Raw genomic sequence first — 14,426 nt, 5'->3', positions numbered from 1 at the left:
TCAGTGTTACAGAACCTTTCCAAGCTTCCAAATAAATGCAGGTAGGTTGCAAGATGTCCAGAGTATGAACCCTGATTAGCAAGCAACCCCTTTGGGTCTTAGAAATAACTTAGTCCCCTAAAATGCCATACTGTCATTCTCAAAGAGGTACAGTATGACCTTCCATCCAGACGTACATGAAAATACGTGTGGCAAGAGTGGCTTCACAGTTTTGCCTGTCTTTCATTGTCACAATAATTGGGGAGCAATACTAGGATTTAGCAGGCACTGGCTAAAGATGGTAAATGCTAATGCAATACTTATCAACTCCAAAAAGCCAACAGTGCCACTACTCACAAACACTGTGCCTAAAAGTGACTAAGTTGAACATGGTTGAACATGCTTTTCTGACTATTAGTAATTTTTAAATGACACTTATTAAGAAATTACTTTTTCAAGTGATTTTATTTTGGATTACTGAGGTATAACATATGGTAAAGCATACAAACATTAAGTGAAGAGCTCAACAAAATTTTACATCTGTAACCACCACCCATTTCAAGCATTCTAGAAGGCTCTCCTATATCCCTTCCCAGGCAACATATTGGATCGCCACCAGAGGTAGCCAATACTCACTCTCATTACAATCACCACAGATTAGTTTTACCTGTTCTTGAACTTTACAGAATCATACAGTACATACTTATTACTGCCTGCTTTCATTCAACATACCATCTCTAAGAATTATCTACGTTGTTCTATTCTTGACGTTAACACTTATTATGAAATAACCATTTCTAAAAATGCTTCTTGGTCTTAAGCTCTACAATTTTCCAGTATTAGATTAGCCATACTGTTTTTCCTTGGATTTGCATTTAAATGATACATCTTTTTCCATCCCATTTTTCTAACTTGTGCTATAGTTTTCAGTGCCAGAATGTTTTGATTCTTTTTTTTATGGATCGAGGTCTCTTCTGAAACCTTCTACCTTTTTGTCTCTTTCTTGAACTCATTAACCATAGTTGTTTTGAAGTTCATGTCTAGTATCAATACACTTTTTCTCCATTGACATTTTCCCCAGACAATCTCTTTACCCAGCAATACAACTGCCAGTGGATGACAGGGCACAGATACACAAAATGAAACTACTGTATCATAGGCAACTGACTTCCTGTCATACTTCCACAAATTCTTCTCAAAGTTAGGATACTTTTTCCTTCTATCATTATCATTATGTAGATATCAAAAGAAATATAGCCAAAAGAATAAAAATAACAAATAACAGCTTATTATGTATATGGCAAATGCAGAAAGCAATACATTGTGTATGGCCTAAAACAAATATTAATCATCCAGGAAGTCCTCACTGACAACAACAATAGTAATTACTATTGTGTTCTTAATATGTGCAAAATCATTCATGTGCATTATCTCATTTATTATTAAAAATAATTCTAAGAGCTAGGTACTGTAAGGGAATACCTCTGTGCCACCCTGACAATCTTCCACAAATCTATGTAGACCACACGAAGGCAAGATGCAACCACAGCAGACCTAAACCTTGGTAGAACATCCCATGACTCTCAGACCATGAGAAGATAGGTGGTCTTGCAAAGAATTTTTTTATTTTTTCTAATGTTTATTCAATTTTGAGAGAGACAGACCATGAGCAGGGGAGGGGCAGAGAAAGACAGGCACAAAATCTGAAGCAGGCTCCAGGCTCTGGGCTGTCAGCATAGCCCGACGCGAGGCTCAAGCCCACGGACTGTGAGATCATGACCTGAGCCACAGTGGGGACACCCAATCAACTGGTCCAGTCTTGCAAAGATCTTCTAAAAAACCACTTCTCACCTTCTTCTCTTGAGGGAGACTGCTAGTAGCATCCCTCATTCAGGTGAGACACAGAGTTTCCACTTACCCCTCTCAGGGTACAGCTGTAGCTATACAACTGCTTAGATGAAGTGTGGAATTGAACTCTTGACAACAGGGTACCCTACCATGTGTGCTGCATGTCATTTTGGCCCTCTAGTTTCAAGGTCGTCCTGAAAGGGACACGGCAAGCTGACACCATTAATGATTTGTTTTTGCTGTCTATATGTAAGTAATAAACCATCTGAATCTACCTAGGCTTGTTGCTTCTTTACTAGCTAGCTGAATCTGTCAGCCCACCTGAAAAATGGTTTTTTTTGTTGTTTCTCAGAAATAAGTTTAGAAATAAAAGCAAGGTGTCATAGTTTGTATATGGACTGACCTCTAGACCCATGCTCTTCAACATTTCTTTATACAGCCTTACCTTGAGATTTAAAAATATGCATATATATGCATATACACATACACACACACAACTTTCTAAGAATTAACAATCATAGTTACATTGCTTTAACATCACCATGGATAAGTATATAAGCACATATTCTTTTACTCAATCACCTTCCTTACAATAGCATAGGACCTACAAATATGCATATATGAGGAAAAAAGTAGTAAACTCCAAAATATACCTTTTCTCCCATAATGACAGGCAACAAATGATCCAACAAGTTGAATTCAGCCATGAAAATAGTACAGGTACATTTGAGGAGAGTAATACTTGTATGTCGGGTAGGAATATATTCCTCCAAAGATGCCACTTCTTCAGGATTCAGCATGGTTTCATTTTCATCCTTAATATCTAAAATGAAATAATACAAATATAATAAAAAATTGTTTTAAATAATTTTTTAAATGATTAACTAACTGTTCCCAAATTTTAAGGTCAAATTGTATTTTTCTTTTCAACAATGAAACAGTTGAAAAATAACATTAACTTTAACAAATACAAGTTACATTACTATAGAATATAAATTTATGTCTTTACTATATAAAAATTTACATATTTTATTTTAAGATATTTTTAATATTTTAAAGAAATTTTTAATCTCTTTTGTTAAAAGAATAACAGCTTCTGTTCGTTAAAACACCATTAAGATAATGCAAAAGCAAGCCACAAACAGGGAGAAGATATTTGCTGTAGATAGATAGATGGACTTAGAGCATACTATCAAAGGACTCAGAGCATACTAAAAAATGTCTAATGCAAAACCACATAAAAATCATTAATGAACAATTCAATAGAAAAATAGGTGAAAAAAACATCTGAACAAGCAAAAGATAATATATCCAAATGGACAAAAATTCTATCAAAAGCTAGATAATATCATCAGTTATCAGATAAATGCAAATGGAATAGCATTGCAGACCCATTAGAATGGTTAAAATGAAAAAGACTACTACTAAGTGCTGGCAAGCATGCAGCAAACTTTTTACATAGCCACATAGCAAATATTTTATGTTTGTGGGCCATATAGTGTGTCACAACTACTCAACTCTGCCACTGTAGCACAAAAGCAGCCATAGACAATACATAACTGAATGAGCATGATTATGTCTTAATAAAACTTTACCTATAGAAACTGAATATTAAATTTCACATAGAGTTCATGCGTCATAAAGTGTATTTCTTTTTTTTTTTTTCCAACCATTTAAAACACAAAATCCATTATCAGCTCATCTGTTGCACAAAAAGAGGCAGTAAGTCATAGTTTGCCAGCCCCCAGTAAAGAGCAATTAAAACTCTTCAAACCGCTGATAAGAGCATAAAGTGGTTTAACCACTTGGGAAAACAGTTTGGAATTATCTTCTAAAAGTGAACATATGCAGTCCTTTTACCTAAGTGATTCCACTCTTCCATGCCCAAAAGTACACATTTACCAAAAGGCATGTACTAGAATGTGGCATCACTATCATAATAACCAAAAACTAGAAACTACTCACCAACATAATGGATAATTAAGTTATAGTATATTCATATAAAGGGATACTATATAACAATGAAATGAATCTCATAATTTAAGCTCAAGCCAGTGACAAAAGATACATACTGTGTGATTCCATTTACATGAATTATAAAATAAGCAAAATAACTAAATCCATGTTAGAAGTAAGAAGAATGGTTTCCCTTGGGGTCAGAGGAGTAACCAGAGGAGAGCACAAAGGGGACTTCTGAAGTGCTGTTAAGTCACCATTTCTTGAACAGTTACACAAATGTGGTTAAGTCTGCAAAATTCACAGAACTATACCCCTACACAATAGTTTAAAAATGGAGAATTAAGTACTTAAGATTAAATACATATGCACTCATATCAAGTAGCTCTTACTTTGCACAGTTCTGATATGTATGAATGAATTTGTTATCTTGTTTTAGTTAAAAATGCCAGTTCCCCCCCCCCCAAAAAATAGTTCCACGGTATAATACTGTATATTATCAGTATATACAGTTACCACAGTATAATAACTACTTAAAGTACAAGACTTACTACTAGTTCTTCTTTCCATAAATCATAACATAAAGAAAAAATGTGCATCACGATCAGTGATCAATCATGTCACTTCTTTCAAAGTCTGTCAGGTTTGGTTACTGGTATCTCATACCTGCTATTTAACTATGTATAGACAGCAAAGCATGTAGTTGCATTGCCTCCTTGTTTACCAGTGATAAACCTATGTGACATTTTGCAAAAATGTATAATTTAAACAGAACTGCCAATCAAAGATGAAAGTGCAGCAAAGAAACATACTGGTAACATACAAGGAGTTAGGGAAGAAACAGGTGACTGTGGGAATATCAACAGCATATCATTGGAAAGACTCTTGCTATGTAGCTAGGGGAACTTAGTGAAGACAAACTGATGTTGATGAAAAAGTGGTTGTGATAAAAAGAATGCAGGTATCTGAAGATGTCCCAGAAGATACCCCTAACAAAACACTTCCCATTAAAGGAACTCTCAGAGGTGTTCACAGCATTGAAAGTGTACAGGAATCTAATCCAAACTTGTAAGTGTAACAATTCGCTAAAATACAGGAAAGATGATTACTCTATATTCTAAATTCTATGACAAGACAAGCACCATTTAAACTACTTTTTTTTTTTTTTTACAAAGAAAACTGTTTCTTACTATTCTCTTACTATTCTCTTTCCTTTTTTTTTTTTCATTTCTATACATTTATACCAATAGTAAGAGAGGTTTTCGTGTTTTGACAGAAATATCCAAAAGTGTGAAACAATTTCAATTTGTGCATACACACACACACACAATCATGTTTTTGAGATGATAAACGGCTTCAGATAAAAATTCATGTTATATATACGTGTGTGTGTGTCTGTATGTGTGTAGGGCATAATTCCGCTGTAGAAGAAACTGCTAATTACAACCTTTCTTTTAGCAACAAAACCCTCTGAACTTTAGTATTGAAACTCCCAGAAACTATACTTTCCAGCCTCTCCTGCTGTTAGCTATAGGGACGTGTTACTAAGTTTTGGTCAATGGGTGACAGAGCCATATTATGAAATGAAACTACATACCTACCATTTTCTCTTGTTCCCCCTTTCCTGTTGATTCAAATTCAATATTGTAATGGTGGGCCAACACTTACCATATAGAGGAGACGTGTCTCAGAGAATGGTAGAATAACAAGACAAAAGGAATTCTGGGTCTAAGACAACCTCCTGGAACAGTTACCCTAATCCACTAGAGCACCTACCAGCTTGGACTTTTACATGAGAAAAACAAATTATGTACTAATTTTTATGCAAACCTAAGTTTTCATTTCTCTGGGATAAATGCCCAAGAGTACAGCTGCTAGGCTATACGGTAGCTGCATGTTTAGTTTTTAAAAGAAACTGCCAAACTGTTTTTAGAAGTGGTTCTATATTATAAATTCCCATCAGGGATGAATTAGTGATCCAGTTTCTTCACATTCTCCCTGACATCTCCCAGTACTATCACTGTTTTTTATTTTAGCCATTCTATACATACTATCCTAACACTTCTAAGAGTGCCTGTAATGGAGTAAGCATTCAAGCAAAGTGCAAGAAATGAATGCATAGACATGTCAAGCACTTAACTATGCACTAGGCACTGTGTTATATGCTATTACATGCACTAAACTTTAAAAGTTGGTCCTATTAGTGTAACATTTAGAATAACAGTAAATTGCAATGACAAAAGTCAAATAAAGAAGTTTGAACAACAGCAAAAGTTTATTTCTTTAACACAACAATCTGAGTCTAAGGGACCAAGAGTTGACATAGTGATACCATGCTACCAAAGACCTAGGTTGATCCCACCTTGTTCTGTCATCCCAGAATGCAGCTTTCATCTCAGGGTCTAAGCTAGCAGCTCCAGCTCCTGCCATTTTAATTTTTTCCAGCCAGAAGGAAGGGGTAAAGGAAAAAAGGCAGGCTTGCACTTTTCCTTTTAAAGTCATGGCCCAAAAACTCACATAAACTTCTGCTCCTATCCTGGTAGCCAGAACCTTGAGGCATAGGACTATACTTGGGATATATGGATATATCATCTTTATTTTTATCATAAAAATTTCTATCATAGAAACTTCTTTTACCATAAAATAGGAGGATAATGGATATTGGGGAGACAATTTAACCATCTCTGTCACAATAATTTAATTAAACTCATTAGAAAGACAGAGAAATGGAAAATCAGTAATGTTCCTTAAATTCCCTAAGGTAAGAAGGAGTCAGCATTCAAACCATAGTCTAACCCCACAAAGGTCCTTTACTATGCTATTATGTCCTACTCTCGAGTGCTGTATTTTAGGAAACTATGATACCTTCATGCCATGTAGAAGAAATTAGGTGTACAGCAAATTCTTTTTTACCAGTAAGACCTCAGTCTCCTTAAATGCTAAATTTGTACATTTAGAGTCCATCTTCATGTCTGTTCCTTAGAATCCAATTAAGGGAAGAAAATTATATTTCAGGAATATATACTGGAAAGAGTACCAAAAAGGTGTGGCAATGAAATACTGACAAATACTGGCAAATAAAGTACTTATACAATTTCTAAATCTTGACCTCTCCCATAACTTCTACACACATGTATATTCTTTAAATTAACTAAAACCATGAAAATCAAATAGGCAAACTACCTAAAAAGTGTAATTTAGCAAAAATAGAACAAATTGGATTATAAAATCATTCAAACCAACAACCAGGAGATTTAAAATTAAGCCAAAAACCAACCTGGTTTTAGTCCACTGTACGGTTCATATTCATGTTCCAATGCACAAACAATCATTTTCAAAATTCGATGCACTGCACTGCTATCCAAACGAAAGTCTACAGGACCTATAACAAGGCTTTTGGTAGACTTCTCCTGAACTACTCCCATATCTTCACTTTTCCCTGAAGAAAAGTCTTGTTGATTTGCAGAACCTATAAAAAGCCAAATCTTACATCAATATTTTAAGCAATCAGATATACCAATTTAAATATTACTCTTTTCTTATCTTTTTAGCTTATAGCTTAATGCCTTAAAACCAATTCTTCATTGGCTGAATACATGGAACACTGACCATATATATTTTTCTCCATACTGATGGGACAGTATTACCATCAAAAAAAAAATTGATTCAGATAAAAACTATCCCTGTAATCTATTTAATATTACAAGAAGTGCTATAAAACTCGAAAAATCATTCTTAGAAAACTATTCTCTAAAATCTAACTGGCTAATATCCAATAATTCTATACACAATACTATTACGTTGACTGGAAAACATGAGCAAAGGAAGTTGCATTTTACTCTTTTGGAAGTTTCACTGAAAAATAGATTGTTTACAATTACATGTTCACAAGGTACTGTGAGAGTTGTATAGTTGACCATGGAAGTGATCTAGAGGTACTACCTGCTTTAAACTTTTTCCAGAATAAAATTATTATGGCCATGATTCATAGTGCAGAACCCAAGTTCTTCAATCCCTTATCTCCCCATATATTGAGGAGGAACCAGAGGCTATCTTCTAAGAAAAATCTTGGCTCTACCTACAAGTATTTCTCCTTAACATGCACACTCCTTATACTAGAGATTCAGTTTTAATACATAAACCATCTGTTATAAGTGACAACATATGGTAATTTATAAATCTTTTTTTATTTTTTTTTAATGTTTATTTTTGAGAGAGCGAGAGAGAGAAAGAGCACAAGCGGGGGAGGGGCAAAGAGAGAAGGAGATACAGAATCCAAAGGAGCCTCCAGGCTCTGAGCTGTGATGCTGACACAGATCCTGATGCAGGGCTCCAACCCATAAGCCATGAGATCACGACCTGAGCCAAAGCCAGACGCTTAACCACCAGCCACCCAGTAATTTATAATTCTTAAGCCATTCTTAGTTTATTCAAACAAAAATAGGAAAGTAAGGCTTCCCAGCACTAATACCTTTAGAATCTAGAAAGGCCCTATTAAACACAAAAGTTATGTATCTACGCCTTCCAATAACTTTTTCAAGAATACATTTCTGTAATTTTAAACAAAGGAGTTCAGTTCAATCTTTAGTCTCAGTGCCACAGACAAAAAAGAAAAAATTATTCATATATTAAGGTGGACCACACACAGACTTAGCTAAATCAAATAAAACATACAAAGTTAATCTTACACATGATACACATATATAATATATATATACATAATAAAAATATAAATACATATAGACAAATAATACTGAGTCACATTAGAAATTAGGTAGAAGGGCACCAGGATGGCTCAATCAGTTGAACATCCAATTCAGCTAAGATCATGATCTCACACATTAATGGATTCAAGCCCCACATCAGGCTTTGCGCTGACAGCTCAGAGCCTGTTTCAGATTCTGTCTCTCTCTCTGCTCCTCCCCCATTAGCACTCTCAAAGTTAAATATTAAAAAAAATTTTTTTAATTAGGAATAAATAACATGCCATTCACATAAAGAATCACTGCCTTCCAGAGCTAAGCCAGGCTTAGCTGTTAGGAAGGGTAACTTGAAGACAACAAAAAAAATTTTGGTTATAAATCACAATATACAAAATCACAGAAAATGTTCTGCGTTGAGTTCCATAAGGGCTATCAGGCTTCCTAAATGAACTTAATATTATCAGAAGACCCTTTTTTTTGGTCATCAAATTGTCTTTAAAGTAATAAAAGCCCATAAGCATCTATTTTTTTTCCAGGTAATACAACTTGATTCCAAGGCAGTTTAAATTTAGATGCCAGTGGCTTGTCTGAAATGTAAAACTGCAACAGGCTTTTTGCTAAATCTTTTCAGCAAAGTATTTACTGAACCCACACTCAATATGTTTGGGTCAATCCAGCCCCCTGAATGTTTGGCTACTCTTATTAAGAGTCAACACAACATCCACGTAGCCCAATGAAAAGAAAGGATTTACCAGTCTCCCTGGGACAGCTAGAAGCAACAGCATCTACACTGCCCCTATCTTCCTATATTTACTTTTATACCTACTGATAGAAAACCATTCTTCTTCCTATTCTGCAAGCTATCAAAACAACTCCACCAAGCATTTGTACTGTCAATGCACACACATTGTCCTCTTTCACTAGAGATTCACCTACTTTCTTCACCCACGGCTTCTCATTTAAGTTTGCTTGTAACTTCTACCTTAGGAGTCTTTTTTTTTCTTTAAGGAAAAAAGAGTCTGTTTTAGCTCTACTCTATGAGCTAGAAAATTAATCCCTACCCAACATAATGCAGGAATCAAGAATCCTTCTATTCCAGCATTCCTTTCAATTAATACCAACACTGTCCCAAGACATCCAGATTCAAAAAGGCAATGAACCATGATGCCTCTCTCTCATCCTTTCCCTCAATCCAGTAACGGAAGTATTTCAATTTTATAGTTCTCTAAAATTTTCCTTTTGTAGGTTACATTTTCATCTATCTTTTATTTTAGGCCCATAAAAACATGTGCAATAACTTCCTAAGTTAAAAAAAAAAAAAAACTAGAAAGGCACTAGTCCTAGTAACAAATATTCAAACAGTTATATGAAGAAATATTTCAATTTAGTTTATAAAACACTGAGTGCTTTCAGGCAGCATAACAAAAAACTGTCAGAAGATGCTTATCAGTATCAAGCAGTAGCACAGGAAACTTATTAACTGAATTTTTATTTATATGCCATTTCATAATGTGGGTAAAGTACTAACTGCTACATCATTTATCACAACAAAAATAAATGTAAGTTTTTTGGTACTGCATACTAGTTTCTTGCATTAATTAGAATACTATCATGAATTTAAACACACCAATCAAATCTAGCTTCAAAATTTCAGAATTCACTACAAACGTTGTGAAATTATTGGTTTAATATGCATTTAGATACTTAGATTAAATTTAGGGTACTTTTTTGATAATTTGGACTATACAAACAAATAAATGTCAACTGACACCAAACCAAGCATTTAGGTAAAATATTTCTTTAAACTGTTTAATATTAACCTCTTGTGAGAATTCAAAATACTTTTCTTAGGTTCACTCTACAAATTTCTTGCTTCAAGTAATCAAAGAAAGAAGAAAATCTGAACACAGTAATTATGAATGCAGGCTGTACAGTCTGACTGGCTGGGTTCAAATCCCACAGAATAGGTGTATAATCTTGACCAAGTTACTTAACTTATCTAGGACTGGCTGTTTTCATCACTTGTAAAATGAAGATAAGGTTATCTACCTTTAGGGTTATTATGAGGACTAAATAAGTTAATACACGTGAAACACTCAAAATAGCACCTTCCATTTAAAACCATTTAATAAATATTCATTACTATTATCACCATCATCACCACCACTGTATTATAAATGAATATAAAACCACAATGAGAAACAAACATAAACACAGTTACCTAAAAGCAGGCAAGGAATAAACAAATTATTTGAATAAATGAATACATTTTTCAAGTACATGCGACATTCACAAATTAACAGTGAAATTTTATCAAAAAACATCCCTGTTTGCATAACTGAGAAAGTAGATGTGTAGTAGGAGACCAAAAACAAGAAGTAATTACCACAAATCTCACAACAGCAGTTTCCTCTGCTGAGGCAGGGAGGAGAATGTGATTAAAAAAAAAAAAAAAAAAAAAAGAAAAGAAAAAGAAAAAAGAACATACAGAATGCATATTGGATACGGACACTGTCCTACTTCCTGGCTTGGTGTGGGGAATACACAGGGGTTTCCTTTATAATTCTTTGCTATTCTGTACATAAATGTATGTTTGTATGTTATGATCTAATAGTTTGTTTTTAAAAAGTTAAGGACTAAGGGACGCCCAAGTGGCTCAGGCAGTTAAGTGACCAACTCTTGATTTTGGCTCAAGTCATGATCCCACGGTTCATGAGTTTGAGCCCCACATCGGGCTCTGCGCTATCAGCACAGAGCCTGTTTCAGATTGTCTCCCTCTCTCTCTGCCTCTCCCCCATTAGCACTCTCTCTCTCTCTCAAAAATAACATTAAAAAAATTTTTGTTCAGGGAGCCTGGGTGGCTCAGTCGGTTGAGCGTCTGACTTCGGCTCAAGTCATGATCTCACGGCTAGTGAGTTCAAGCCCTGCGTTGGGCTCTGTGCTGACAGCTCAGAGCCTGGAGCCTGCTTTGGATTCTGTGTCTCCCTCTCTCTCTGCCCCTAACCCACTCACATTCTGTCTCTGTCTCTCTCAAAAATAAACATTAAAAAAAATTTTTTTTAATTTAAAAAAATTTTTGTTTTAATTAGGTATAAATAGCATGCCATTCTCATAAAAAACCACTGCCTCCCAGAGCTAAACCAGGCAAACCTCTCTCTGTCTCCCTCTCTAACCCTTCCCTGATTTCTCTCTCTCTCAAAAATAAATAAAAAGTTAAGGACTCAGATATTTATAACATTGTATATACTACTCATGGAAATGGAAAATATGAAAAGTTTAACAGTTAAAAAACTACCAGTTTCTCACACAGACCATATATAAGCACTGTAGCAAATATAAACTGTTTCCACAGTATATGTACAAATAAAATTTTCAGTGCTCAGTTTCCTTCCTTGAAGGACAGCTACTTGATACTCCACCTAACAAGATAACTGATCAACAACACATGCATAAGACTCCATTCTAAGCCAGCAGAAACCTACCATTTTACATTTGGTAAATCCAACACTATAGCAATTTATAAAGTTCTTAGAACACAGACTTCTGAGATGCCCTTTCCTATACACAATTGGCTACTGAACATCTTAGCCTCAATGTCCACAGGTAACTCAAAACACATCTTTACCAAAGCACCTGGTGGCTCAGTCGATTGGGCATCCAACTTTGGCTCAGGTCATGATCTCACAGTTCCTGAGTTCAAGCCCCACGTGGGGCTTGCACTTGTCTGCACAGAGCCCACTGCAGGTCCTCTGTCCCCCTCTCTCTGCTCCTTCCCAACTTGTGCTCTCTCAAAAATAAATAAAACATTAAAAGAAAAAAAACCCTTTTTTTTCCTACAAAAATCCTTTCTTGTTTCTATCTCCCTAAGTGGCTATCCTACCTTCCGAGATCAAAATCAGATACACAATACAAATTTATCTTTAAATAAAGCAATGCAAAGGCAGTGAGTGAAGGTTTTATGCACAGAATTAAATCAGTCTGAAACAGTGAGAAGCAGGAAGCCAGTAAAAAAGCGATTAAAATCTAAAGAAAACAGCATATTGGATGAGAGTGGTAACAGTGGAGTTTACAAGAAGTAAATGAAGATAGATTTTTGTAGATGAATGTTGACAAAATGTGTTGATGAACTGGATGCTAGGAAAGGAGGAGTGTGTCATGAGGATCCCTAGGTTTCTGGCTTGAGGTACCAGAAGATAGAACAATGTTCCAAGATTGAAACTAAAAGAGAAGCAGTAGGTGGTCATAGGGATTTTAATAATTCCATTTGAACGTATTCACTTTTGAAGTATTTGTGAGACACATAAAGAAGTAAAAATGCCACGTATGCATTGGATATTTAATTCTAAACTGAAAGAAGTTTAAACTAAAATTACAAATATGTGCATGAACATATAAAAGGTACTTGGATCCATGGAAAAGAATAAAATAACTTCAGGAAAGAGTTTAGGGAAAAAAGTAAATCCAAGGTTTATCAATGAACAACATTTAGAAATCCCTTACAAAAAGAGGAAGCAGAAAATTACTGCTCTTTCCTTACGTTTCCATCTAACAAAACTTCAAGATCCTTCAAGATCAACTTCTCTGTGAAGTCTTGAACCCCACACATAAAAATAGTCACTTTCTGACCTAGACCTCTCTTAGCTCTCCATTTATACTACTGTTCTTAACGTGCTGTATACTATAATCGCTTAAGTTCATAAACACCACCTATTGGTTTCTTGAGAAACGCTTTGGTCTTCTTAGCATTCACTATATCTAACTCATCACCTAACATACAGAATCAATTATTAACATATGAAAAATTACAAAAAAATGAACGTATTTTCGCTAAGCTTTCAATATGAAAATAGAATAAGCACAATATAGTATATTGACAAGCTCATAAAATATCAGTTAAACTTTTAAAAACATCATTTGCTAATAAAAATAAAACATATAATAAAATACTATGTATCCATAGTCTCCAGAAGCATTTATTTCTACTACTCTGCTTGAAATAACAGTTTTTTTAAATAACAAGATCTACATAACCTTCAAAATGTATTTAATACCTAAAAGGAAATGTTTATGCTTTCGGACACCTTAATACAATATGAAATTTGATGTATCAAAATTTTAGTACTTGGTACATAATAGAACTAAATCTAGTTGGTTATATAAATTTAGTTGGTTATATATAAGAAAGGATTAAAAATCTAAGGGTCTAAGCAAATTCTAACATGATATTAAAATTACACCATTCCCCAAAGTAACAGAAGGTAAATCTGATGTAATAGATGACAACCAGTCAAGGACCAACTGATTCTGAAGAGTCTTTTGTTTCTCTTGTTCAAAGAAAAGCAAATGTAAAGGAAAGAAACTAGTACCTTTGCCACTGATGTTCTCCATTGTATACAGGTAATCCATGTAAAAAGCCCCAAACCTTTGCATTCCAGCTATCTCAGTGTATGTCTCCTGCCAACAAAGAAAAGCAAATAGAACACACATTGTATAGAAGTGGAGTTTAAAACCTAATAGGTCAAGAATCAGACACACATCCTTACACAGAATGTGTATCAAATCAAAGAATTACCAAAACAACAGAGGCTAGCCAAAGGATTCACTTCTAAGAAAGGTAATGTTAACTCTACAACAGGACATCCATAATTCTACTAGACCTTTTGAACACTTTATCAATGTCTGGTTAATGAACACCTGTAATGGAATAGGATAGTATACCCTTGACCTTTATCAACATCACAAAACTGTCTAATAATATATATACCCTCAAATATATTTAATCCTTAAATAATCCAGTACACTTAAATGAAACTTAAATACTAAAGATATACTAAAATATGTATAATGTATGTAAGTATGCAGATTAAAATTAAATTCTTTATAAAAGTAAACATAGCAAAAAGAGTTAAAATATATTTTATTTATTCTATTATATTAACC

General features: G+C 34.5%; 1 protein-coding gene across 17 annotated transcripts in view; it reads right to left on the bottom strand.

Moving 5' to 3' along the window:
• Positions 1 to 14,426, bottom strand: part of VPS13B (vacuolar protein sorting 13 homolog B) — an 803,192-nt gene that overhangs the window by 684,740 nt on the left and 104,026 nt on the right. For all 17 annotated transcript variants that reach the window (XR_013553513.2, XR_013553515.2, XR_013553514.2 and 14 more), the window contains 3 exons: positions 13,853 to 13,940; positions 7,061 to 7,252; positions 2,481 to 2,650 (listed from right to left, as the gene is read on the bottom strand). Coding sequence is in view for 14 of the 17 variants with exons in the window: in XM_078441712.2 (XP_078297838.2) it covers positions 2,481 to 2,650; positions 7,061 to 7,252; positions 13,853 to 13,940 (450 nt within the window). In the remaining 3 variants the exon portion in view is untranslated. The remainder of the gene's footprint in view (positions 1 to 2,480; positions 2,651 to 7,060; positions 7,253 to 13,852; positions 13,941 to 14,426) is intronic.

Source organism: Panthera onca, chromosome F2 (assembly GCF_046562875.1).
Source record: "Panthera onca isolate mPanOnc1 chromosome F2, mPanOnc1 haplotype 2, whole genome shotgun sequence".
NCBI classification, from domain to species: Eukaryota; Metazoa; Chordata; class Mammalia; order Carnivora; family Felidae; genus Panthera; species Panthera onca.
Note: the sequence above shows the minus strand (reverse complement) of the source record. Positions and strands in the feature narration are given on the sequence as shown.